Source organism: Emiliania huxleyi (genome assembly GCF_000372725.1).
Source record: "Emiliania huxleyi CCMP1516 unplaced genomic scaffold EMIHUscaffold_10, whole genome shotgun sequence".
Lineage (NCBI taxonomy): Eukaryota > Haptophyta > Isochrysidales > Noelaerhabdaceae > Emiliania > Emiliania huxleyi.
Window position 1 is genome coordinate 668210 of NW_005202427.1, and position 25783 is coordinate 693992.

The 25783-nt window shown below is 67.9% G+C and overlaps 5 protein-coding genes across 5 annotated transcripts; 3 read left to right on the plus strand and 2 right to left on the minus strand.

Moving 5' to 3' along the window:
• Positions 1–8221: 8221 nt before the first annotated feature.
• On the plus strand, positions 8222–14390 carry EMIHUDRAFT_97516 (zinc phosphodiesterase; the record flags this gene model as incomplete). The annotated part of the gene is made up of 15 exons (XM_005793663.1): positions 8222–8310; positions 8659–8859; positions 8928–9030; positions 9096–9181; positions 9263–9722; positions 10077–10141; positions 10418–10873; positions 10965–11059; positions 11198–11332; positions 11408–11545; positions 12204–12334; positions 12439–12650; positions 12960–13310; positions 13485–13534; positions 14266–14390. The coding sequence occupies 15 exons, from the start codon at positions 8222–8224 to the stop codon at positions 14388–14390; spliced, it is 2697 nt and encodes an 898-aa protein (XP_005793720.1).
• Positions 14391–15989: 1599 nt separating this feature from the next.
• EMIHUDRAFT_199585 (hypothetical protein) lies at positions 15990–17091 on the plus strand (the record flags this gene model as incomplete). Its single annotated transcript, XM_005793664.1, has 5 exons — positions 15990–16118; positions 16234–16296; positions 16390–16501; positions 16666–16690; positions 16800–17091. The coding sequence occupies 5 exons, from the start codon at positions 15990–15992 to the stop codon at positions 17089–17091; spliced, it is 621 nt and encodes a 206-aa protein (XP_005793721.1).
• Positions 17092–17292: 201 nt separating this feature from the next.
• On the minus strand, positions 17293–18531 carry EMIHUDRAFT_62533 (hypothetical protein; the record flags this gene model as incomplete). Its single annotated transcript, XM_005793665.1, has 2 exons — positions 17293–18120; positions 18193–18531. Coding segments are annotated over 2 exons (1167 nt in total), but the record flags the coding sequence as incomplete, so codon positions are not given.
• Positions 18532–18967: 436 nt separating this feature from the next.
• EMIHUDRAFT_199587 (hypothetical protein) lies at positions 18968–19927 on the plus strand (the record flags this gene model as incomplete). The annotated part of the gene is made up of 1 exon (XM_005793666.1): positions 18968–19927. One exon carries the CDS (start codon positions 18968–18970, stop codon positions 19925–19927), a length of 960 nt encoding a protein of 319 aa, XP_005793723.1.
• Positions 19928–22270: 2343 nt separating this feature from the next.
• EMIHUDRAFT_199589 (hypothetical protein) lies at positions 22271–25762 on the minus strand (the record flags this gene model as incomplete). The annotated part of the gene is made up of 7 exons (XM_005793667.1): positions 22271–22706; positions 22956–23761; positions 23876–24229; positions 24527–24852; positions 25001–25178; positions 25224–25598; positions 25712–25762. Coding segments are annotated over 7 exons (2526 nt in total), but the record flags the coding sequence as incomplete, so codon positions are not given.
• Positions 25763–25783: the final 21 nt, after the last annotated feature.

Genomic DNA, 25783 nt, shown 5'->3' on the forward strand with positions numbered 1-25783 from the left:
CGGGAGCAGGTGCTGTTCGCGGTCGACGGGTGGCAGCTGTGGGGCGAGATGGCAACCTCGCGCAATTGGGGCTCGAGCCGCGGCGCTGCACGCCTGGCAGCTCCTGGGGCCGTCCCTGCTCGGGTCGCTGGAGTGAGCACGCCCCCGCGCGGACACTTGCCGGGGGCAAGCACCCGGGCCCCCACCCCCAACCCGCCGCTGCTGGGATCGCCGCCGGGAGGCCGCCGCCTCAACCACCTTGCGCCTACACCCCCCCCCCCCTCTTCCCTTTCCCCCTTCGGGCTGCAGGTTTGGCGCCTCGATGGCCAACGGGATGATGCTCTGCGCCGTCTCGCACTCGCCGCCCCACCCGCCCCTCACGCCGCGCCGGCAGAGAAAGCACTTCCCGCCGCCGCTCGACTACTCGCGCCCGCGCGCGCTGCACGGGCCCCTCCGCTCCGCCCTCCGCCGCGTCGGGCCGTACTCGTCCTCCGAGCTGCGCGCCGTGCTGAGCCTGTGCGCACAGCACCGAGGGGGAGAGGCCGCCCTCCCGCCTCCCGCGCACCCGCGCGCGCCCGCGCACCGCACCCGCGCAGGTACGCGCACGTTGGCTTGCTGCGCAACCGCGGCCTGCAGTCGCAGCTCGACTCGGGCGCGAGACGCTCTCAGTGCCTCGGCTGGCGCAGCCCATCGACTCGTCCACGACACGTCCGAGACGCGTCCTGTAGGTGAGCTCACGCGCAAGGTGATGCTCCTCACTGGCGGAGCGGGCGACGACGTGTTCAAGCTGGTGCACAGCTTGTGAGGGCGCGAGGGGGGGGGAGTGTGAATGTGCGCCGTGTCCCATGCTTAGTCCCATTATTGGCGTGGCAGCCCACGCCCAGCACTCAGCCACTCTGCCCCTGCTGCCCATTGTGTGTCCTGGGGGCGCGCGCGGCAGCCGCAGGGCCAGGCGCGGAGCAGGACAAGATCAAGCAAAGGAAACGCCCTGTGTTTATCTTGTGTAGCTTGCGCGCGCGATGGCCGGCTGCGGCGATGGCCGAGAAAAAAAGTGACCCGATACGTTTCGTGCCTCCGAGACGGTTCCTCCCATCTGGGGATGCAGCACAGGTCCGGGCCAAGCTCGGTTCAAATGAAATCAGCCCGTTGCATATGCAGGCCGTCGTCGAGGGAATACGCGGTGCCGTCGGACCGTGACGTCGATCCGTTTGCGCTGCCAGCCCACGCCGACTTCGGACGCTGGCCCTTGGCCCGTTCCCCACGACTTTGATGATGCTGCGGCGCACCCGCGAGCGCGAGTGCAGATGGTGGGGCCGGGGAGCGGCGTGACAAAGCAATTCCTGAGCAACAGGGAGGAAATCCTAAGCAGCATGGGGGCGGCCCTGTTCCAGGGAGAGGGGCAGCGGGAGAGACGCGCACGGGTGAAGACGCTCTTCGCCTCGATCGACATGGACGGGAATGTGGCGACGTGGGCGGAGAGGTGGGGGTTGGACAAGGACAAACTGAAGCAGACAAGGGTAGAGGGCGGAGGCTCCTTTGACTTTGGGGCGTACCTTCAGGCGCAAGCAGAGGGCACGCTCTGGCTGAGCAATAGCCTGGAGGAGAGGACGGGAATGACCCGCTTTGTCACGGATTGGCACCTCGATCGAGGTGCGCTATGCGCGCCGCATGGAGTACGACGCCACTGGTCAGTGGCCGGTCTTGTGGTAGTGGAGGAAAGCCACGCGGTGATTGCCCAGCGGCAGCGTGGGGGCGACAGCCCCCCCGGTGCGCCGTTCGGCTACGAGAGGGGGATGGCCGATTGGCGGCAGCCGTGCTATACCTACAGGTGCGGCGCGCGCAACGGACCACAGCCCCAGCGCGTGGGCAAACAGCCTCGCGTCGTAGCGGGTCCGCTCCGCCACAATCGTGGCGCAGTCCAGCCCCTTGGCGGTACACTCTTCCTGCACGACCTTGGACTCGTTTGCAGGCGTGCCGCCCACCCGGCCGTGCGCGGGCGCAACGTGGCCAATCCGGACGAATGGCAGCCCGAGCTCCTGCAGCAGCCGCTCCATGCAGGGCGCGAGCTCCTCCGTCGTGCACACTAGATCGAAGCGCCGCACGACATCGAGCGTGCGGTTGAACTCCGCCTCGCCGAAGTGGCGGTACCGCTTGCCCATTGGTTCCTTATTTCCCATCATGAAGCGGTCAAAGTCGCCGTGCAGCAGCTGGTTAGACTGCATGTTGTACGGAAGCCAGTAGTCGATGGTGCGGTTGAATCTGCCGAAGGATGGCTTGCCGCCCCACATCCAAGCCGAGAGTGAGTGCGAGAAGGGCGACCGCACAAGTGTTGTCAAGAAGACCCTCGCCGACGGCAGGAACCTTAGTTCCGTGATGCGAGGCAGCTCCTGGCTCACCCAGCCCGTGCACGCTTCGTGCAGCTCGAACACCAATGCCCGTGGCGAAGCCGGGCGTGGCAGCGACGCGTTGTGCGCTCTTTCCAGCGCCTCGTCCACATGGCCCCAGTCAATCTTGCAGGACCAGGAGCCGAGCCCTCTCCGCGCGATGGCATCCCCGCGTTTGTGAAGCGAAGCCATGATGCCGCGCACAGTCGTGCCTCCAGTCTTATGCACGTGTCGATGGAACCACAAGGGGACCTGCGACCGTTCGTTGGCCAGTGGCAGCATCGGCTGTATTCGGCCCCGATCACCCAAGGCCTTGCCTCGCGAGCCTCTGCGTGTGTACTCGTAAGGTGTTCGCTTTACTCGGATCGGCGGCAGTCGAGGATGCAGCTTCATTGGTGCGAGGCTGGCGGGTGGCGTAGACTCTCCACCAGCTGCGGCGAGGACAGCGAGGCTGGCGGGCTGCGTACTGGCGGGGGGCGCAGCGTCGCCACCAGCTGCGGCGAGGACAGCGGCACTGCCGTGATGCTCAACGCCGTCGCCCCGGATGTAGTTGCTGCTGCCCCGCAGGATGCAGGCCACGTCCGCCCGTGATTCGCACACCCGACCCGTACGCACAATAGCGGGCATGCAGCACTGGCGTGGCCCGCCGGGCCGACTGGAGCAGCCGCGTCCGCCGCACAGCCCGCACGCAGCGCTGCAGCAGACCTTGCGGCTTGGGTCCTGGACGCCGGCCGAGCAGTCGGCGAATCGACGAGAGGAGGCCGTGTGCTCCACGGGGCTGACGGTGAGGTTGAGATGGTGGTGGAAGACCAGGCGGTGCGCCTCGGCCGACGGCGAGAAGGACGAAAACATCTCGGGCGGGTCGATGGCGAGGACACAAAGCGCGATATGCAGGCCACCGGCCATCGTCATAGAGCGCACGGGCGCGATAGCTGTGGTTGGGCGAGCTCAGCCGAACTATCTGGGCCGGTGCGGGTCTACTGGCTCCGCACGCGCACTGCGGAACAGGGCAAAAACGGCGACGCGCCCCAATTGATATCGACGGGCGCCTCAAAAGAATTTTACAGCGGCTCCCTCAAAAGAATTTCACAATCAGGCTCTCTCACGTGCGATTCCCACAAAAGCACAACCCAAGGACGCGGACGACGAGTCGATGCCGGCGGACGACGAGTCGATGCCGCCACCGCCGCCGTCTCCATCGCCACCACCACCCTTGGCCAACACAACCCTTACCTGCAAGGATCTGGACACCAAGCAGGCCTGCAACAGCGCCGCATCTTGCAAGTGGAGCTGGCGCAAACAGAAGTGCAAGGACGCGGACGACGAGTCGATGCAGCCACCGTAAAGTGGCGGGTGGGGAGGAGCCACCTTGCAGGCCTGGCGGAGGGGGACATTGGCAGGTGGGCTGGGGGCGGGGGGCTGCCGGGAGGGCGGAGAATGCTCGAGCCACGGCCACCACCTCCGCCCGAGGAGGCCCTGCCCTCGTCCGTGGTTCCCACCGTGTTGGTTTGTCGGGATATCGGGTTATCGTCCTCCTCGACGGTGGCACTCTTCCGCTGAGTAAAAAATCTGAAACGGCGTGCAGCAGAGTCACCGACGAGTCGGTCCGCGTGCCTCCTCGTGTTCCGTACTTGCCTCACTTTGGCTCGCCTCACTTTGGCTCTCTGAAGCGATGTCTCAATCCTGAATCATCAGATTTTAGATTAGGTTTAGCTATAGCTTTAGGACGCTGTCGACCCTCGCTAGGGGAGGGGGGGAGTCTGGGCATACGGGTTGTTCTTGCCCAAAAATGCACCGCGAGCTTGAGAGTCTCCACCCAATAGCGCACCTAGTCCTTGTGGCTGAGACTTGGGAGGTATCGAGTGGGAGTTCAAGCAGACGCGCAGGGCGAGACGAAGCAAGGATCAGGACTTTGCGGAGATCACAGGAGGATGCACGAAGAGATTAGGAGCAGCAGGGACCCGAGGGGCCATGTGGAAGACGGCTAGTGCTAGTCCCCCATTATTGCTGCGGCTCAGGTTGTGGGGCATAGCTCGGGTGTAAACGGGGTCTGGGGGGGTAGCCCCAGCGGCCCGTCGCAGGCGCCGCCGGAGGCTGGCCGCCGCCGCAGCAGCCGATTTTTTTGGCGTTTTCAGCACACTGACAGTGAGATGCCACGCCATGCAATTGCTGCAGCCCGCGCACCGTGTTGATGAGCACGTCTCTACCCAGGTGCGTGCGCACGCGCACGCAAAACTCGCGTAGGTCAAGCTCCTTGGTGCGAATTCCTTTTGGCACCTCGACACCTTAGACACGCAAAACCCCTTGACAACACTCGACACCCGCTCGACACGCTCGACACGCTCGACACGCTCGACACCCCTCGACACCCCTCGACACGGACAAGCATGGTTTCAGCCTCGACAGGCCTCGACAGGCCTCGACAGGCCTCGACAGGCCTCGACAGGCCTCGACACCTCTACGGCTTTACCTTCTCTGGTAGGACGGGAACGAGATGATAGTAGGGAGTAGAAGAAAGCATCCAAAGAGGAGCCCTGCGCACGCACGACTCCGCAGGAGAAGCCCCTCCCGCCCGTGCTTGCGCAGCGCAGCCTTCACAGAGAACTGCGGCCGCCAGCGACTGGGCGTCTCGCTGGCGGACGGGAAGAGGAACACAAAGGGACGTCCGGACGTCCATCCACTGGGATGAGAGTACTGGAGACCTGAGGTCGAATCTGCCGATTCCACAGCCGCCCACAGGAGCGCCGCCTCAACACGGGGTCTCGGCTCTATCGAGCCATGCTAGCTCCAGCCGCAGCCCCACCCGGCCGCCCGAGGGTGTTCCCGCAGGCAGAGAAGACCAATCCTGGCGGGCGGAAGTACAGTAACACCGTCTACGGCCCTCCGAGGGCCTCGACAGCAACTCGACACCCTCGACACCGGGCCTCGACACCTCGACACCAGGGCTCAGGCAGCGCCGGGGCGCGGCCTGCGGCGCCCATTTTTTGAAATGTCTGCCACTTGCCTAACCTGATCTCAGAATCACTCTCCGCAATCGGGCAATGTGAACACGATACCGCACCAGCTCCCCGAGACACAGGCTCACGAGAGGTTCACCGCCGCCTTCTTCGGACGAGGAAGGCGCAGTGGTAGCCGTTGTGGTCCTTGGCCGGGTGGTAGCTGTACCAGCAGCGCCTGTCCGCCTCGCTCAGGCCGGGCAGCGCCTCGCCGAGGTGCGCGTCCACGGCAGCCCACAGCACCCCGCCCTGCTTTTGGTGCGAGCGCTGCGCGACGTGGTGGCCGCTGCCCGTCACGACCCAAACCTCGGCGTGGTGGGAGAGCATCGGAGGAAGCACCTCCTCCAGCACCGCCGACACCGTGCTTCGCGACTGGAAGTGCAGGTCCACCAGCCCCCCTCCTGCCCCTCCGCCGCCAGCCTCGTCCTCAAACAGCAGCGTGAGCGGCCAGACGCTGCCGTCCGGCCTGCGGTGGCAGCGGTTCACGGCGGCGAAGCGCTCCATCGGGTCTGCGATCGCAAAGGCGCTGGCGCCGGCGCGCGCCGCCAAGTCCACCCACGACTCGGCGGGGATCCGAACCTCCCTCGAGGAGCGGACCACCCTCGGCGGTGCAAGCCGTGGAGGAGGAGGAGGGAGCCGCGACGCCGGCTCGGACGGCAGCGCGCTCGCCGCCGCGCCGACGCGCCCCGCCCAGGAGCCCGCCGCCGCCACCGCGGCACCCTCCCCGCGCGGCGGTGACGGCGCGGCCTGTGGCACGGCCTGCGGCGGCGCGGCCTCCGCCTCAAAGGCGCGCCAGCAAGCGTCGCAGTAGAAGAGGCCATCGTCGGGGTCGATGGCGCCGGCGGCCGAGTCGCTCGCGCACTCGGCGCAGAGCAGCAGGTCGAGTGGCTGCGCCGGCGGCGGGTCCGCCCCAGCCGCCTCCTTTCCCGCCGCCTCTGCCACCTCTGCCGCCTCCTCCGCCGCGTCGCCGCGCGGCGGGCTCGGAGGGAGCAGCGCCAGCCGGCTGAGCTCCTCCTCCAGCTCGAGCAGCACGAACGCGTCGAGCGCCGCGTACTCGAGCTGCTCCGCCGACAGCGGCCTCGCGGCCCAGTCGGAGCTCTGGCGCGACTTGTCAAGACTCGCTCGCAGCAGCGCCTCGCATGCGCCGGCCAACCCAACCACCGTCCGGCGCGGCGAGCCGACCGCCCTCGTCGCGGCGCGCTGCAAATCGCGCATGTTCGCGGCGCATTCGGTGACGCCCGGCAGCGAGGTCTCGAGCCGGCGAAGGTCCTCGCCGGAGGCGAAACCGAGCTTCTCGCTTTCCTCGGCGCGGAGCAGGCGGAGGAGGCAGCGCCGCAGCTCCGAGCGGCTCTCCTCGGCGCCGGGCGAGGCGAAGGCGGCGACGTCGACGACAAAAGCCTCGCGCGGCGTGGCGAGCTGCAGCAGCTGCAGCGAGCCGTCGTCGTCGGAAGGGTTCTCGTGGCGGTTGCGCGGCCGCCACTCGCAGTCGAACGCAACAGGCTCTCCCCGAGACACCGCCTCGTCGAGCGCAGCCGAGAGGGCGGCGATCCCGGCCCCGTCTTGGACAGAGAGGACCCGTGGAGGCCGCTTCGGCGCGCGGAGTGGAGGCGAGGAAAAGGGACGCTCCTCGGCCGAGGCGGCGCCCCGGCGCGTCTCCGGCGTCCCTTGCTTCTGCGGCGGCCTCACTGACGGCGCGTCCTGCGGCTCCTCCGTCTCCAACAGGTCCTCCTGCCACACACCGCCCGCGAGCAGCGGCATCCGCCTCTGCCCGCTCGCCGGCGCCGCCAGCTCGCCGCCGACCGGCGCGGCTGCTGCTGCGTGCTTGGCACCGCCGCCGAGGCTGGCCGCCGCGAGCGTTCCTGCAATAGTGTCGACTGGCGCCGGATGGCGGTATAGGCAGCCGCGGGTTTTACAGGCGCTCCCCCACTCGCACGCTAATCGCGCGTACTTGCGGCGCAGCTTGTCCGCCTCTTCGGGCCCGGGATGGATGTTCTGGCACCTTGACCCGAACTCGCACAATCCCGACAGGAATGGCTTGCAGACGATCTCGCTCTTCCGCACGGCGCCCTTGGGAGGGTGGCGGTAGATGCAGCCGGGTCTGGTGCAGGCGGCGCCGTACGTGCAGAGCGGCAGCTGCGGCTTCTTCTTGGGCATCGTTGGGCCTGCAGGTTCACAGCCTCACGACAAACGCGCTGGGTTCGGGCTCCTTGCCGTCAGGGTCGAAGTGGCCTAGTCCGATGCCCAGTGTGCCCAGTGTTGTGCGAGGAAGTTTTGTTGGAAGTGGCTCGAATTTTGCTTAGAAAAAGAATAGGTGCGCACTGGCGCGTGCTAGCACTATCTATCACAAGCAAACCACCGGAACCGCCTACTGTGCGCCTAAGGCCCTAAGCGACTCCGGTAAGAACGGCAATGCACTAAAGGTTTGTGCACAAAGCCGCTCTCCCCGCACGCTAGCTCGTTCACCGTCTGCCCACCAAAGCGGTGTGGAGAACGACAGACAGTCGCTGCGGCTTCTTCTTGGGCATTCTTGGGCCTCAAAACGGCCTTGAACGGCCGCGCCCGATAGCCCTCGCTGTTGACCAAAGGCAAATCACCAAATGCAAAATACCAGCCTCTCTCACAGCACACTGGCACGACAAGGGCGCGGCTGGCGCGGACTGGCACACACACCTGCTCACCACCGGAGCCGCCGAGGCGAAGAAATCGCTGTCGGCAACAGAGGACGCTGTGCTTTTGGCGCCCCATTGCCCCATTGCTTTTGGCGCCCCATTGCCAAAAGCCGGTCCCGCCCCACTCGCACGCTATCAGGACAGTGCGTACTTGCTTGCGGCGCAGCTTGTCCGCCCTTCGGGCCCGGGATGGATGTTCTGGCACCTGGACCCGAACTCGCACAATCCCGACAGGAATGGCTTGCAGACGATCTCGCTCTTCCGCACGGCGCCCTTGGGAGGGTGGCGGTAGATGCAGCCGGGTCTGGTGCAGGCGGCGCCGTACGTGCAGAGCGGCAGCTGCGGCTTCTTCTTGGGCATCGTTGGGCCTGCGGGCTAGGGCAATGTTGGGCCCGCAGCAGGCTACGAATTCCTTGAAAAAAGAATTCCTGCGCCGACGCAGGCGTCCCGCCTGCCCGCCAGTTCGACGTTGCGTCGCTGCAGCTGCGGCTGTGCTTAGGGCGCCCCATTGCCCCACACCCCATGCAGATCACGTGCGTCGGCACTGGGGACGACGGCACTACGCCGTGCGCGCTGGTCGAGGCGAGCAGCGGCCGCCGCCTGCTCCTCAACGCGTCGGAGGGACTGCAGGCCTGCCGCCTGCCACAGCCAGACAGTGAACCTCCCGCTCACGCCACAACCAACCGCCCCGCCTGATTCGCAGCGGCTGAGCGCCGAGCGCCGGCTCAAGCTGCACCGAGACCTCGACGCAGTCCTCCTCTCCTCGCTCGACGCCGCTGCGGTCGCCGGGCTGCCAGGCCTGCTGCTCAGCCTGGCGCACGCTGGTGTGAGGTGCGCCTCTGCCCAGCCATGTGAGCACGCACGCGGCCGCGGCCAGCCCAAGCGCGCTTCGCACGCAGGCGGCTCGTCGTCTTTGGTCCGGACGGCGTCCAGGCCTATGTGGCCTCACTGAGCCTCTTTGCGCGCCTCGAGCCGCTGGTGGTGGAGGCGAACCGGGCGACTGTGCACCGCAGCTTGAGCCACACAGCCACACAGTCAAGTCTCACCTCCACACTCGTCTCGGGCAGGCGGTCGCGATCGACGGCGGCCTGGCGCTCACGTGGCACGCGGGCGGCGGCGTCGAACTGCGGCTCTGCTCCCTGCCGCTCGACGGGTGGGCTCTCCCGTTGAGCCCTGCTCTCCCCTGCTCTCCCGCACAAGCCGTGTTGCTCAGCGCTCTCCCTCACCCCTCCAGGTGGCTCGCTGACGTTCCCACCGACACCGAATCGGTGCCGGCTGCGAAACGTCGCCGCGTCGGCAGCGCCGCCGAGCGCGGCAGCGGCAGCGAGGGCGACGGCGGCCGTGGTGGTAATAGTGGCAGCAGCAGCAGCAGCAGCAGCAGCAGCAGCAGCAGCAGCAGCAGCAGCAGTGGGGACAGCGACGGGGGCAGCAGCGCTGGTGGAAAAGCAATGAGCAACGAGGCCTCGGGTGGCGCCGAAGGCGGCGGCCGCGACGACGACGGCGGCGACAGCGACGAGGGGAGCGACAGCAGCAGCAGCGACGACAGCAGCAGCACCAGTGACGATGGCGACAGCGGCGATGGTGAGAGCGGCGATGGCGGCGGCGGCGGCGGCGACGAGAAGGGAGCTGTCGACGAGGCGGCGGTCTTCGAGATACTCGTGCAGCACGGCGGCGGCGGACTCTCGGCGCTGCTGGTGCGCCGCGCCCACACCGACGCCGCGCTCCGCTCGCGCCTCGTGCGGCAGTGGCTCGAGACTCCGGCCGGCGCTGCGGCCGCGGCGACGGCGAGGCGAGGGCGGCGGGCTCCCGCCCCTCGCTCTCCTGCCGCCGCCCTCGCGCTCTCCGCGGACGAGGCGGCTACGGCAGCAGCGCAGGCGAGCCTACGAGCGGCGTCTCCGCCCGCCGCGGCATCTCCCCGCGCTACAGCTCCCCGCCCTGCAGCTCCCCGCCCGACAGCTCCCCGCCCTGCGGCACGGCCCTCGGATGGCTCCGCGTGCGCAGCGGCGCCCACTCTCTTCGTGATGGAGCGGTACCCGTGGGCGCCGCAGCCGGACTCGGCCCTCGCCGCGGGACGGCTCGCGGCAGTGACGCGCCTCGCCTTCCTCGTCGACGGGTGCGGCGCCGGAGCGGCACTCTTTTGCACCGTGTCCGACGAGGCGAGCCTGGCAGGCTTGCGCCGCAGCTTGGCGCGCCCGCTGCCGCGAGGAGGCGGCGGCGTGGCCCTTTCCCTCGCACTGCTCGCCGCGCCGTCTCGCTTCGCGTGCAGCGCCCCTTTCGCGCAGTGGCTTCTGGGCCTCGGCCGCGCGTGTAGGCGAGCCCGCGGCAGCGCGGCTGGTTGGCGGCGCGACTCGTGCCTTGCTCACACGCCTCGCCGTGCGCCGCCGTATAGGTGTGTCTTGCTGCGGGCGGACGCCCTTCCCCCAGCCGACGGGGCCATCGCTTTTGGCCGGTCGGCGCGGCAGCAGAGGGCGCTGCGTCTTGCTGCTGGGCCGCACCTCTACCCTCCGTTTGGGGCGGCCGAGGGCGCCGAGGGCGGAGGGGTCGCTGGCGGCGAGGCGGCCTTGTCGCTGCCGCCGTCACTGAGCACAGCGCCACCGATGACTCGCTTTGAGGTGCGGGCGTTGTGCGCGGGCGGCGCGTTCGTTGTGGGGGACGGGGCGACGCCGGAGGAGGAGGGGGAGGAGGAGGGGAAGGAGGAGGGGAAGGAGGAGGGGGAGGAGGAGGGGGAGGAGGAGGGGGAGGAGGAGGGGAAGGAGGAGGCCGCTTGTGCGGTGACGTCGGTGCCGCTGAAGGCCGAGGCGACCCCGCGCGACGCGACTCCTCGGCTCGAGCCGCCGCCTCCGCAGTGCATCGCTCGCTGCGGCCGGCGAGAGCTGCTTGCGTGCTTCCTCGGCACCGGCTAGGAACCTTCTAGGCACCTTCTAGGAGCTTTCTAGGCGAGAGCTGCTCGCGTGTTTCCTCGGCACCGGCTGCGCGGCGCCCTCGACGTACCGCGCGCCCGCCGCCATCTACCTCCACGCCTTTGAGCGCGGTGAGCCCGGCCCGGCCCTGCCGCCTCGCCGGTGGGGGGAAACACCCTTCCCCCCCACCTTTCCCCCCCCCCCCCCCCACCCTTCCCCCACCCCTCCTCTTCGGTCCCACCCCTCCTCTTCGGTCCCACCCCCTGCAGGCGGGCTCCTGCTCGACGCGGGGGAGGGGTGCCTCGGCCAGCTCGGCCGCACCTTTGGCACGGCCGGCACCGCCGCAGTGCTCCGGCGCCTCACCGCAGTGTGGATCTCGCACGCCCACGCGGACCACCACCTCGGTCGCCGCCCCTCGCCGCGCCGCTCTCGCCGCCCGCCCGCCCGTTCTGCCACACCGTCGCCCAGTGCTCCTCTAGGCCTGCCGACGCTGCTCGCCGCCGTTGAGCGCGCACGCACGCCGCCAGCTCTGCCGCTTGGCGCGCGGCACGCCACGCCTCCTTTGCTCGTGATCGGGCCTCACGCCATCGGCCGGTGGCTGGAGCGGTACCAGGCCCGTCTCTCCCCACCTCTCCCCACTTCTCCCCAGCTCTCCCCATTTCCTCCCCAGCTCTCCCCAACTCTCCCCATCTCTCCCCATCTCTCCCCATTGTGATGGCTCGAGCGGTCCCAGGCCCTGCTGCCGCCGGCCCGCCGGCTCCGCGTCGCCTTTGCCCACAACGAGGCTGTGAACAACCCGCGCTGCACGGAGCGGCACTGGCTGCTCCGCCAGTCTGGGCTCGGGCTCGCCTCCCTCCGCTCCGTGCGAGTGCTGCACTGCCCCGACGCGTGGGGTGTCGTCCTCGACGGCAAGGCGCCCACATCCCCCCATACAAATCTCCCCATCTCTCCCCATCTCTCCCCATCTCTCCCCACCTCTCCCCACCTCTCCCCATCTCTCCCCATCTCTCCCCATCTCTCCCCATCTCTCGCCATCTCTCCCCATCTCCCCCCACATCTCCACGGCAGGGCGCCCCTCCGGCCGTGCCTCCGGCCCTCGCCATGCGCCGCGGCTCTGCGCCCTCTGACACACGCGCCCGCCCGCCGCCAGGCGGGCTGGCGGCTCGTGTACTCTGGCGACACGAGGCCGTGCTCCGCGCTGGCTGCGGCCGGCGCGCGCGCCACGCTCCTCCCCTCCTGGACCTTTCCCGGACCTCTCCTGGAACCTTCCTGCAGGTGCGGGCGCCACCCTCCTCATCCACGAGGCCACCTTCAGCGCCGAGCAGTCCGCCATGGCGCTCCGCAAGCGGCACAGCTCCACCTCCGAGGCGCTCGGCGTCGCCGCCGCGATGGGCGCCTACCGCACCGTCCTGACGCACCTGTCTGCGCGGTACGAGAGCGAGGCGACGACCCTCCTCGCAAAAGGACACCGAACCCACACTCGGTTCGAGACTCTGGAGGTTGGTACCAGGCGTCGGCAGCGTGGGCGAGCAGCTCGTCCATCGTCGCCTACGACGGCCTCACCCTCAACCTGGCGGACCTGCCGCGGTGCACTGCCGCCGCGCCGCCCATCGAGCGCTTCTTCAAGGCCGTCGCCGCCCGAGAGGCGACGGCGGCCGCCGCGGAGAGCGCGAGGCTGGCGGCGAGGTCCGTCTCGATCGAGACGTCGCTCGAGGTGCAGAGGTGGCTCGAGGAGGTGGTGGCGACCGTGGTGAGGACAGCGGCGGGTGGGCCGGGCTGAGCAAGGCGAGCGGGCCGTCCCGTCCCCGCCTCCGCCGCCCTCTCCGCCGCTCGGGGGCTGCCGATACTCACTGCACGGTGCGAGCCGCGCTCTCGTCTCGCCCCCGCCACCTCTCGCCCCTCCCGCCGCCCTCTCCCTCGGCCCCTCCTCTCGCCCCGCCCGACCCCGCCCTCATCCTCCCCTCGCCTCCCCTCGCGCAGGAGGAGGAGAAGGAGCTGCTCGAGACGCTGCAGCGGTTCGCCTGCCATCAGGGCCAGGGCGGCGGCAGAGGCGGCGGGTGGACGCGCGCGGGCGGTCGGCGAGGCGGAGGTGGCTGGCGCGGGAGGGCCGGCGCGGGCCGCAGCGGAGGCGGAGGCGGAGGAGGGCGCGATGGAGGCGGAGCAGGAGCCGGAGCCCGAGGCGGCGGCGGAGGCGGGGTCGGAGGCGGCGGCGGCGGGGCAGCCGAGGCGGCCACTGAAGCATCGTCGCACCTCCGCTGCGCAGGGCGCGGCGCAGCTGGTGGCGGACGTCGAGGCGCTGGCGAGGGAGGGCGCCGACCGCGACTCGGCTGTGCGGAGCTGCGCCGCCACGCTCGACTGCAGCTTGCCCGCCCACCGCCCAGGGTGCGAGGTGCCGCTCCTCGGCCGCAGCCGCGCCAGCCGCGGCGCGCCTTCTCCGCCTTGGCGTCGGCGACGGGTGGGCAGCTGCAGCCGCCTCCTGGTGACCGTGGACGAGCCACGGTCCATTTTCTCCACCCCTCCCTCCGCCGCCGACTCGCCGACGACTCCTGAAGGCAGGCATCAAATATTTCAAATGTCTAAGACGGAGAGCATCTTTGCTGGAAAATGTGAGGACATTCTTTTTCGCACAACTGTGTTAGTGCCAGTGCGCGCCAGTCCCGTGCCCAGTGTTGTGCGAGGGAGTTTGGTTGTAAAATTCTTTTTCGAGGTCTACCCGTCATGACGGGTTGACCTCGAAAAAGAATTATTTCCCCGACAATGGCATCACAATTTTCTTGACGTGGTCCACCAAGAGGCTCGCGGGGATCGGCGTGGTCCACTTGACTAAGAGAAATCAGATTCACCAGGTCCGAGTATGAGTGGGCGGGGTTGCGGCCATGTGACGGTGACATCAAAGGGGGGCGGCGTTGCAGAAGGCGGCGACAGAGGCGGCGACAGAGGTGGTGGTGAGGGAGGCGGCGAGGGCGGCGGCGCCATACTCGGGGAGGGCGGCGGCGACGGGCTCGGGGAGGGTGACGGCGGCGGCGGAGGTGGCGGTGGGGGAGGCGGCGAGAGAGGCGGCGACAGCAGTGGTGGTGAGGGAGGCGGCGGTGGCGGCGGCGGTGGCGGAGCGCGTATTGGGGTTGTGCACTCGCTGCATCCGTTGCAGTTCGCCCACTTGCACTTCTCCTCAATCGGATGTGTCCGGTAGGCGCAGTACGTTTTGCATTGTGTGGGTGGGGAAGGCGGCGGAGCCAAGCACTCTGTGCAGCCACCGCAGCCGGGCCACTCGCACTTCTGATTCCAGGGTCGGGTTGCGAACGGGCAATGTGCCAGACAGGGCAGGCAAATTGTGCAGGTGTCACACCCGGCCCAGCCGCACTTCTCCTCACCCGTCCGGAGCTCGACCTGATGCTGCGCCTGCTCAAGTGCGAGTCGCGCCAGAAGATGCTCGATGTCAGTCAGGGGCAGCGCCTGACATAACGTGAAATAGTGCGCGAGGCGATACTCACCCGACCCACCGTGCCCAGAGAGATCACGCGCCGCCCGAGAGCACTCCCACCCCCGCCGCCCTCGCAAGCTCGCAGGCTGGGTTGAGGAGAAGCAGCTAAGGGAGATCAAAGCGGGAGAAGGCGGCACGGGCGGCGGCGCGGCACCCCCCCATCCCCACGCCTCCGGGTCGTGCGTACCGCCTTCGGGCGTGAGTGTCCCCCCAGCGTCTGCTCTCCAGCAGACGCTCCGGTAATCAGGCCGAGAGTACCAGGGAGGAGAGGGGAGAAGAGCCCAGGGAGAGGAGAGGAGAAGAGCCGCCATCATGGAAGATTTCCCCAAGGCGGCCTCCCTCTCCCTCTCCTCCCACCGGGCCTCCCTCTCCCCCTCCTCCCGCCAAGCACCAACAGTCTCGAGGGGCCAGCCGCTGGAGGGGGCACGCCAGCGGCACGAGGGCTTCAGCCACACAGCTACCAAGGGAACGCGACCCACACAAAGCACCAAAGTTAGGCATACCCCCCGGCGCAGTGTCCCCCGCTATGTGTCGCCGTTCGTCGGGGCACGCTATCCTGTGCAGTCAGGGCAAGTGTGGGGGCGGGGTGGAGTGCCCAGCGTCTTTACCCTGGGATTTCTCCGCCCAGTCCGGGGGTGCGTCGAACCTTCCATCACCCTGGGAACGTCCGGGTGTGTTGGAAGTAAAGATATATTACTTTTTGTCCAGTGCGTACCATCCACCACGTTTGCACGCCGCGCCGCCGGGACTGGCGCGCACCACTGGCACTAACTGGTTGGTACACCACAAAAAGAATTTAACCAAACCAACTCTCTCTCACACAGCAGACAGGCTCGACACAGGTGCGGACTGGCGCGTGCTAGCACTAACACAGGCAAACCACCGGAGCCGCCTAAGCGACTCGGTAAGAACGGCAATGCAGGCGAGAGCTCGCGGGCCGAGGCCGCTCTCTCGCGTGCTGCTGCTCTTCGTGCTCGGGTGCGCGCCAGTCCCGTGCCCAGTAAAAGAAAGAAATAAAACAGACAACCCAAGGGAGGGATGGGAGAACGGCATAAATAAATAAATAGAGCAGTCATCTCCAGGGAGAGATGGGCGACGCACACGAACACAGAGGGACAGTGCGCACCCCGCCCCGCTCGCAGGGCGTGCATCATACAGGTGGACTGTGTGACTCCTCGGGTTTCTGGGACTCAGAGGTGTGCTAGTCGCTATTCTCCGACAATTCCGACATATCTGACGGGCAGTTCGGGCTCGAGCGGTCGCGGTCGCGGCCAGCGCGTGAGGCCTGGCTAGGGTTGCCGGGCGAGAGCTCGACCCACGCGCCGGAGCGCGCGTGGTGCTTGAGCAGCCGGGCGGTCGCCGCAGCCACCTCGAAGGGTAGCTCGTCGAGCCACTCGCCGAATGTGCCCTCGTCCTGCGCCGCAGCGAGGAATTGCTCACCTAAGCCGTACGCGCGGCAGGCCCGGTAGAGCGCCTCGTTCTGGATCTCCTCCGGCGCCTCAGAGTCGTAGCCGCAAACGGAGAACGGCACGGTTGTGCGAGGCGAGTTGGAAAATTCTTTTCGTGTTGTGTAAACACTGATGTCGCGGCAAAGCTGGCTGCTCTTTGTCGCCGCCGCTGCCTCCGCCCGCGCGTGTTCGACCTCGCCCGTTGCCTACTCCGAGGTCGAGGCTGCGGCGGCGCGGCTCGGGTGCCGGCTGTCGGCGCGCGTGACCGGCCCTGCCTACCGCCTCGAGCTCCTGTGGGAGGCGCGGCCCTGCCGCTGCATGCGCAACCGTGGCGATCCCCGGCCCGTCGCAGCCGATGCTTGCCCCGTGCCACTAGGGCCCCGGCGAAGAGGAGCCGAGCCTGCTCGGCTACAGCGATGGGTTCACGCTGCCGACTGGCGTGGCGCACCTCGAGAGCATCCAGGCGTGAGGCGGCGTCTCGCGGCGGCTCTCGTGGAGGCAGAGACGCCAACCGTGGCCGCCCCGCTGGCAGGTGCGCCGCTACTCTGGCTACTGGAGCCGCTCGCGCCTCAACCGCGACGGCCGCCGCTACGCCGCCGTGCCGAAGCTCGACCAGCACGGGCTTGGCTTGTTGCTGTCGGTCGGTGGGGCTCCGCCCTCCCTTCGCCCTCTCGCAGCCTCCCTGTGCTCAGTGGAAAGTGGCCCGTCGCCCTCTTTTCACGTCTCGCCCTCTTCACCCACTCGCCACCTCCCCGCCCCGCCACCTCCCCGCCCCGCCACCTCCCCGCCCCGCCTCCTCCGCTCGCAGGCGTGGCCTGCCTCCTCCTCGAGCGGTGCCCCTTCCGAAACACGTGCGCCCCTGTCGGAGCCCCCGCCGCCGCCTCCCTCCACCCCTCCGCCTCCGCTTCGACTGACCAAAGCCCGGCCCGCTTCCCTCCCCAGGCGCGCGCAGCTGCTCGCGATCTACGACGAGCCGCGCCAGCACGCCACCCTCGTCCGCTACTACCGCCGCCTCGGCTTCGCGGCCCTCCGAGAGGTTGGCGACGGCGCAGGCTCCTTCGGCGACCAGCTCGCTTGGGGCGGCGTCGGCACCCTCATGGAGACCGACGTCTCCGCCTTTCGCAGACGCTGGGGCGCCTCGGTGCGACGCCTCGGCCGCGCCGCGGACGGCGGCGAGGAGCAGCTCGGCGACGCGGGAGGAGGCGAGGAGGAGACGAGAGCTGCTCGGGTGTAGTGCGCCCATGGAGCGGACGGGGCGGTGTGCGCGCGGCGCAACAAGGGGTGCCGCGCGACGCAGGATGTGTGGAGATTGCTCACACAAAGGAGTCGGCCAAGCTATTTGCCGCTGTTTTGCTCTGTAGAGCTCTACGTACTTTAGCTCACTGGGGAGAAAAGAGAGAGGGGGGTTGTTCTCTAGGCCCCTAAAGGCCCTACGTTAGCAGTTGCTGATGCCGCTGGCGGAGACGGGCATGCGCGCGCACCACGTTCGGTATTCATCCAGTAGGTTGCGCTTGATGTCAGGGCGCATGGTTGACTGATCGTGCCTCTCGCCGATGTCATCTCTCAGATTGTAGAGCGCCACCCCACCCTCGCTGCCGCGGGCATAAACGGTGGAAAGCTTCCAATCGCCCCAGCGCACAGCAAAATGTCTCTTCGACTTCCAGAAGAGCAGGTCGTGCGGCCGTCGGCTCGTCGCCTCCCCTCTCACGAACGGCAGGAGGTTCGCGCCGCTGAGGTCCGTCCCGCTTGGAATGTCGGCGCCCGCGGCGGCCAAGAAAGTCGTGTAAAAATCGAAGCTCATCACCGGCTCTGTGTATACCTCACCGCGAGGGATCGTGCCCGGCCACCGCATGATGAAGGGCACGCGGATGCCGCCCTCTGCCAGCTGATTCTTGCCACCGGAAAGCGCCCCCTCGTCTCCCATCACGACCGGATTCGGCCACTCCGCCTTCCACCCCGGTTGCGGGCGGTGTCCCGAGTCAGGCCCATTGTCCGAGACGAAGGCGACGAGGGTACGAGAGTCAATTCTGTCCTTGTATAGCCTGTCCAGCACCCGCCCCACACCGTCATCCACCGCCTTCACCATAGCCGCGTAGATGGCCTTTGGCTCGTTCCACAGCTGCGCGATTGTTTCGTTGCGATCGCTGAGCTTGGCCTGCCACGGGTTGTGCGGCGCGTTGTACGCGAGATAGATGAAGAAGGGAACGTCCTTGTACTTCTCGATGAAGTCGACGGCGTGCCGCGTGAGCTTGTCCGTTAGGTACTCGTCGCCCGGCCGCTCCGGGCCCCAGTGGGGCAGCCAGTCCATATGAGTAGCGCTCGGGCCGTCGTCCACCCCATTGAACCTGCCGTCCGCGTTCGGCCAGAAATCGCCCACCCAGTCCATGACACCGTTCGCCTCGGTGAAGAGTTCCTCAGCACCCTTCCCTTGCGGCATGTTCCACTTCCCAAACATTCCCGTCTTGTACCCAGCTGCGGACAGCGCCTCTGGCATGACCTTGTGCATCGCAGGGACCGTGTATCTGTTGCCGTCGGGGTTCGCCTGCATCCCGAACCTTTGCTGGTAGGTGCCAGTGATGATCCCGCTCCTGCTCGGTCCACACACTGCCGCAGTCGCGTAGCCATCGGTGAAGCGAACTCCCTCCCTTGCCAGCTTGTCGATGTGCGGCGTTTGGAGAAGGGCGGCCGCGGCGGTGGCACAGGCGACAAGTCTTCAAGCACAAGGGCCGACGACCGATATTTTGCTTGCAAAAAACGCAAAATTTTCTTCGCGGGGCTCCGCCCCGCACCCCGCCGGGGCTCCGCCCCGGACCCTAGCTGACCGAGGGGGGGGTCAGCTCCGCAAGCTGCGAGGGGGCAGGACCGAGGGGGGGGTAAGCTACCGGAGGGGGGGTCAGCTGCCGCTGGCTCGGGACCGCTGAGCGACAGGGGGGTGTAGGTACCCCCCCCCACCTCCACCTGGTCAGACCGTCGACCTAGAGGGGGGTCCCCAGGTGCGTGGGGGGGGGTGTTTGAAGATGACGCGCATATTAGCGACCTTGCTGGGTCGCAGCCGCAGCCATACTGACAACTCGGTGGCGTCGGATTCACGACCCAGCTCATCGCGAAGCATGGGGGAGCCCGCACCCATCTCCCTCGACACTCTCACTGAGCAGCAGCAGGAAGCGCTTGCTTCCGCGACGCTCATCGCAAAGGAGGCCGGCTGGAAGCTGGACGAGTTTTCCGAGTGGACGCTGCTCCGCTTCCTCCTCAAGCACCGCTGGAAGCTGTCGGCCGCGGAGAAGCAGATCCGCAGCACCGCGGCGTGGCGAGCCGAGGTGGGCGCCGACGCCATCCGCGCCAGCATCGCCGCCGGGCTGCAGCCGAGGGACTGGCCAGCCATGGACCGGATCTGCCCGCACGTGCTGCTCGCCTTTACAAATCTTCCGACGGACGACGGCGATCGGCTCACCTACGTGGACGCCAACGACGTCTTCGAGGTGGATGCCTTCTTGAACTGCGCCACCGCGGCGGAGATCTTTGTGATTAATCTGTACGTCCTGGAGCACGCGAGCTACCACAACGACCGCCGCTCGGCCGCCACCGGCCGCCTCTGCCGCTGGTCGACGCACTTTGACGCGCGCGGCATCGGGATGCGGCATATCAGCGTGAGGGTGGCGTGGAAGTTCAGGCCCTGCCTCCCGCTCGCGGACAACTTCTACCCCTCCCTCTTTGGCTTCATGCTCACCGTGAACGCCGCCAAGGCGATGGCCGTCTTCTGGAGCCTCGTCTCGCCCTTTGTGGGAGAGAACGCGAAGCAAGTTGCCATCCTCGACACCGAGTCGAGTCCGGGCGCCCTCCTCTCCCGCGCACCCGCCTCGTCGGTGCCCACTTGCTACGGCGGCTCGCTCCGCCGCCTTCCCGTCGACGAGGTGTCTCGCCTCCCCGCGCCGCCAGAGCGGTTCGACTACGGCGCCGCCTACCCAAACGAGCTCGGGAGGTGGCTCGCGTCCGGACTGCCGGCTGCAGCCTTGCCAGACCCAGCGAGAGGGGGCGGGGACGAGGTCGGAGAGACGGGCATCTCCAGGTAAGCGCCGTCCCGGCGCTCTGGAGGTGGGGCGGTGGCGCTCTTGGGAGAGTGGCGCCGCGCGCTCTTGCGAATAGCGCTGCTTGAATAATTGTTTGAGACTTGAGTTTGAAAAAAAAACCTAGTACGGCGGCTACGCGCGTGATCTGGGCAGCACACCGAAAGACCAAGAAGCGCGAGGCTATAGCCACTCGAAGCGACTGACGTCTCGATCCCAGTGTCTCGGAAGATGGAGAGCCGGAAAATCGGTCTTTTGATCGCGCTCGTGGGCATGCTTGGTGCAACGCCCGACGCGATGCTGCTCCGATTGGAGAACGACGAGGGCGCTCCGTCGAGCACGATCCTAATCTGGCGGTACCTCCTGGTCGGAGCCATTCAGTTTGCGATCGCGAGCTCTATGTCCGGCGTGCGCGGCCTCCTCCGGGCCAGCACTTTAGCGCCAAAGTGCAACTTCGCCGCCGCGCTCCTCGTTACGGCCTCCAACCTCGGCTTCGTCTTCTCGCTTCTCTGGGTCGTCCCTCACCGCACGTACACACACACACACACACACACACACACACACACACACACACACACACACACACACACACACACACACACACACACACACACACACACACACGTGCAGTGCCGCCCCTCGCGTGACCTGTGAGCGGCCCCAGCCATGCTGGTCGCGGCAGGTGGACCCGGCCAAGTCGCTCCTCCTCATCAGCCTCAACTCGCTCTGGGCGGCGCTCCTCGGCTACGCCGTCTGCGGCGACGAGCTGCCCGCCCGCACGGCGCTCGCGCAGGGGGGCGCTCTAATCTCGCTGGCGGTGGTCTTCGTGCCTGACTGCTACGAGCTCACGCCCGACGCGCTCGACCTCATCCCGCTCGCCACGGGCATCGCCATGGCGGCCTACCTCACGCTCGCGCGCTTCGTGGCGCTCCGCCTCCCCCGCTCCTCGCTCGAGCTCTCCCCCGCCCTCGGCCCTCTCGCCGGCCTCGTCTCTCGTCCCTCGCCTCCTAGGAGCCTTCTAGGAGCCTTCTAGGAGCCGCCTCCTATAGGCTCGCTCGCCTCGATCGGCTTCGCCGTGGCGATGCAGCGGATGCAGCCCAGCGGCCATGCCAGCGGCTCGCGCCTCACGCCCCGCTTCTTCCTCTTCCTGAGCCTGAACGCTGCCGGGATCGCTCTCTACAACACCGCCCTAGTCCTCTGCCCTCGCTTCATCACCGGCGCAGAGTGCGCCTTCGCCCTCGATCTTCTCGTAGGAGCCTTCTCGGAACTTTCTAGGAACCTTCTCCTAGGCGCAGAGTGCGCCCTCGTCCTTCTCGGGGAGACTGTACTCGGCCCGGTGTGGGTGCGACAAGTTCCACGCACATGCGGCTGCCCCCTCTCATCGCGCCTTCACCCGCCCTTCCGCCTCTCCCACCCACACGCGCACTGGGCCTTCATGGCCGTGCGCCAGCTCCTGCCCGTGTCCGGGGGTGGAGATGCGCAGGGTCTAAGCCTGGCCCTTGCCCCACCACTTCCACCTACCCCACCCCCTACCCCACCCCCTCTCGTGTGTGTGGAGAGGTTTACCTCACCCTACCTCTACCTCACCCTCCGCAGGTCTTCTTTGCCTTTGGCGACGCGCCCGACCCCTTCACCGTGTACGGAGGCGCCCTCCTCCTCCTCACGCTGCTCGTGCACGAGGCGGAGGGGGCACTTCCCTCGCTCGCTCTCCCTCCCTCCACTCCCTCCCTCCCTCCCTCCCTCCCTCCCTTCCCTCCCTCCCTCCACTCTCTCTTGATCTCGTGGAGCAGCAGCCTCGGGAGCACACATGTCATCTCACGCCCGTTCTCCCTCTCTCGCGCCAAAAGGTGGCGGGCATGCGCGCGGCCGCCCTGGCCCCCGACGGCCCCGCCGGCAGCGACAGCGTCGACAGCACCTCGGGCAGCCTCTTCGAGCGGTCGCCCCACGCAAGGCCGCACGTCTCCCCGCCGATCAGCCGCGGAGGCACGCTCTACCTCTCGCCCCGCGCCGAGCCGGCCTCGGCCCTCCTCCTCCCCGCCTCGCTCGGCCAGCCGCTGCTGCCCGACGGAGCGCTATCGGGAGGCGGCGTGCCGCTCCGGCGGCCAGAGGGCGGGGGAGGGTAGCAGCGAGAGCGACCCGGTGGAGATAGAACGGAACCGGGCCGGAGAGCAGAGACTGGTCCGGAACACTATAGTAGATAAACAAGCGAAGTTTCGTGTCGCCGTCTAATTTCACACGCACCTTACACACGTCGTGAGACGCGGGGGGCTGTACTCTACGACCCACTCACACCCCTCCACGCTCCACCCCACGAGAGGGCTTCTGCGGTGTACCTTGGTGCGCTTTGAGTCACGCGTTCCACGACGGGCACGAGCTCAACTCTGACTCGTGGATGTAGCAGATCCCGCCGTTGCAGCGGAAGCCGGCGCCCTCGCGGTGCCACCCAAAGCCCGCCTCACAGAGACCGAGATCGCGGAGGTGCTGGCGCAGCGCCGAATCCTTCTGGAAGAGCTCCTGCTCATTCTGGCAGACCGCCGCCTGCGTGGCCTTGAGCACCGTCGCCACCTGCGGCTTGAGCACTCGGATCACTGTCGCCTGGCTGGCGCCCGTCTTATCCACCACCCAGCCAAGCAGGTCATCAGCAAACGGCCCGCCCTGCTGCACACCAGACAGCATCGTGACCAGCTCGCGCCGCCGCGCCTGAGACTCGTCGTACCCAAGCGAGACGCACGCCTCCTGCAGCGCCGCCGTGATCCGCTCGTCGTCGCTTCCGCTATCGCTCTCGCTGCCGTTGTCGCCCCCGGCCACACGCGTCTTCTCCCGCTGCTTGGTGCGCTCCACCGGAGGCCCCGCCCCTGCACCGCCACCGCCACCGCCGCCGCCACCGCCGCCACCGCCGCCGCCGCCGCCACCGCCACCGCCGCCACCACCGCCGCCGCCACCGCCACCGCCACCGCCCCCTCCACGGCTGGCGGACGGCGGCCTGGTCGCCCGTCGGGTCGGTGGAAGCGGTGGAGGCGGCGGTCGCTCAGACCGGCCGCGTGCGAGCGCCTCGAGCGCCGCGTCTGCGTCAGCGCCGACAAAGGCGGGCGTGTCCTCCTCGCCCGCCCCACCGAGGCGTACCGCGCGGGCAGAGAAAAGCTCGTCGTAAAGGGACTCTGCGTCACGCGCGTTCGCCCAGCCCGCAAAGCCGCGCAGCGCCTCGAGCGCGGCGCCGACGGCGCCGCCATCGCGAAGCTCGATCCCCTCGGCGCTGCAGCGCCGCCGCAGGTACGCCTCGACGTCGGCGGCGTCCCAGTCTGGAAACTGGAGGCGCTGCTTGAAGCGGGAGGCGAAGCCCGGGTTCGCGACAGCTAGCATGCGCTGCATCTCTGCCGGGTAGCCAGCCAGCGCGACGATGGTACGGCCGCGGTGCGCATCGGTCGAGAGGAGGTACGTGAGCTGGTCGACCGCCTCGCGCGAAAAGTAGCCCTGGCCGAGCGAGTAGGCCTCGTCAATGAAGATGAAGCCGCCCGGAGCCGACGCGAACAGCTCATTGACCTTTGTCTTGGTCTGGCCGACATAGTCGCCCTGCAGGTTAAGTGCCGACTCGCAAGCAAAGGCGTCCGACGTGAGGACGCCGATTCGAAAGAGCTCGGAGGCCAGCAGCCGCGCCACCGTCGATTTGCCCGTCCCCGACGCGCCCGTAAAGATGTAGTTGCCAACGTGCATCGCGGGCGCGTCGGGGGCGAGCTTGCCGTCGGCGCGAAGCCGCGCCGTGACCGCCTCAATCGCGTCGAGGTGCGACAGCACGTGCTCGCACTTGTGCATCGAGGCGAGCCGCTCACGTGCGCCGCACCCCTTGTCGGCGCTCGCGGTGCCGAGCACGTCGCCAATCGTAAGCTCGCCATTGGCCGCGGCCGCCTCGCCGCGCGCGGCCAGCGCCGTCTTGGCGCGGCCGAGTAGCGAGTTGACCGCGCCGGCGTTGCCAAAGTTGGGCTGCACGCGCTCGCGAGAGAGGCTCGCGAGAGCCGCCTTGCGCACGGCGCGGGGCAGGCGGAGCCCGTCGCGCGCGGCTGCGCGGTGGAGGAGGAGCTCGAGCTGGGCGTCAGTAAAGTCGGCGAAGCGGAAGGCCGCCTCGAGGCTGAAGCGGCGCTGCAGCCCCGGGTTGGCGTCGCGGAGCATCCGTTTCATCTGCGGCTCGTACCCGAGCAGCAGCACCGCGACGTCCTCTCCGGGCTCGTTGTGCACCAAGGAGACGAGCGTGTTGATGGCGGCCTCCCCGTACGACGAGCCGTGCAGACAGTACGCCTCGTCGATCACTAGCACCTACAGGGGTACGAGCCGTGCCGCGATGGCGAGCCGTGCAGCGAAATGCTGACCAGCAGCTCTCTCTCTCTCTCTCTCTCTCTCTCTCTCTCTCTGTGTGTGTGTGTGTGTGTGTGTGTGTGTTTGTGTGTGTGTGTGTGTGTGTGTGTTTGTGTGTGCGTGTGTTGGTGTGTTTGTTGTGTGTGTGTGTGTTTGTGTGTTTGTTGTGTGTGCGTGCGTGTGTGTGTGTGTGTGTGTGCGTGCGTGTGTGTGTGTGTGTGTGTGTGTGTGCTGTGTTGTGTGTGTGTGTGTGTGTACCTTCCCCCTCGCCGCCTCGAGCAGCCGCGTCGTCTTCTCCTCGCTCTCGCCCACCGCAGAGCCGAGCAAGTCCGACGCCACCGCCAGAACCACACCCCCGTCACTCAGGTGCCCCGTGCCCTTGAGCACGCGGCCGTAGATTTTCGCCACCGTCGTCTTGCCCGTCCCAGGATTGCCGAGGAAGAGACGGTTGAGCGGGACGCGCAGGGGGTGTGCGCCGCGCAGCTCTCGCTTGTGGTTCGCCTCCGCGAGTCGCACGAGAGCGGCGGTCGCCTCCTTCACCTCTCGCAGCCCCACCTTCTCCTCGAGCTCGCGCAGAGCCACGCCTAGGGGAGATCTGGGGAGATCTGGGGAGGTATGGGGAGATATGCAGCCAGAGCTCGCGCAGAGCCACGCCGAGCGACGGAACGTGCTCCGGCGTCGGCGGCGGCCCGATGACGTCCAGGATCGTCAGCGTGGTCGATCGACCGCCACCACGCTCGAGAGCGCGGGAGTAGGCGGCCTCGTACACCTTGCGCACCTCCCTCGCGTTGCCGAAGCCCTTGGTGCCTCGGCCGCGCGCCGCGCGCCTCGCCGCCACCTCCGCGACCGCCGGCTCGAGAGTCCACATCCGAGTTGAGACTGAGTCGACGAAGATGTCGCGGAGGTCCGCCTGTTCACAGCGGGAGGTGTGAAGAGACGCTGTTCACAGCTGGACGATGATGTCGCGGTAGTCCGCCTCGCTGAAGTCCTCGAACTCAACCTCCTTGAACCGCGAGCGGAGCGCGGGGGCGTGCGCATAGAGCTTGCTCTCGATCTCCTCCTTGGTGCCCGTGAGGAGGATGGAGAGGCTCTCGCGCGAGCGCTCAGCGTGATCGGCCAGCAGCGAGAGGACGGCGCGGCCTTCGGCGGACTTTTTGGGCTCAATCGCGGCCGCGTCGTCAACCAGCAGCACCGACGCCTCCTCGAGCCGCGTCGATGCCTCGTCGACGCCGTCACGCGCCAGCGCCTCGCCCGTCGTCTCATCGATGTCGTCTGCACAGCCCTCGCGCAGCCCCAGCTCGCAAAGCAGGCCGGCGAGGAGTCGTGCGACCTGCGCGCGCACAAAGAGGGGCGGTGGGGGCGAGGGGTGGAGAGTGGAGGTGAGGGGTGGTGGTCAGTGGAGGCGAGTGGTGGCGGCGGGGCGGGGGTGGGTGGGTTCGCGACCGTCGTCTTGCCGGTGCCGGGGTTGCCCAACAGCGCAAAGTTCAACGAAGTCTTTTCACGTTGCTGCTCGAG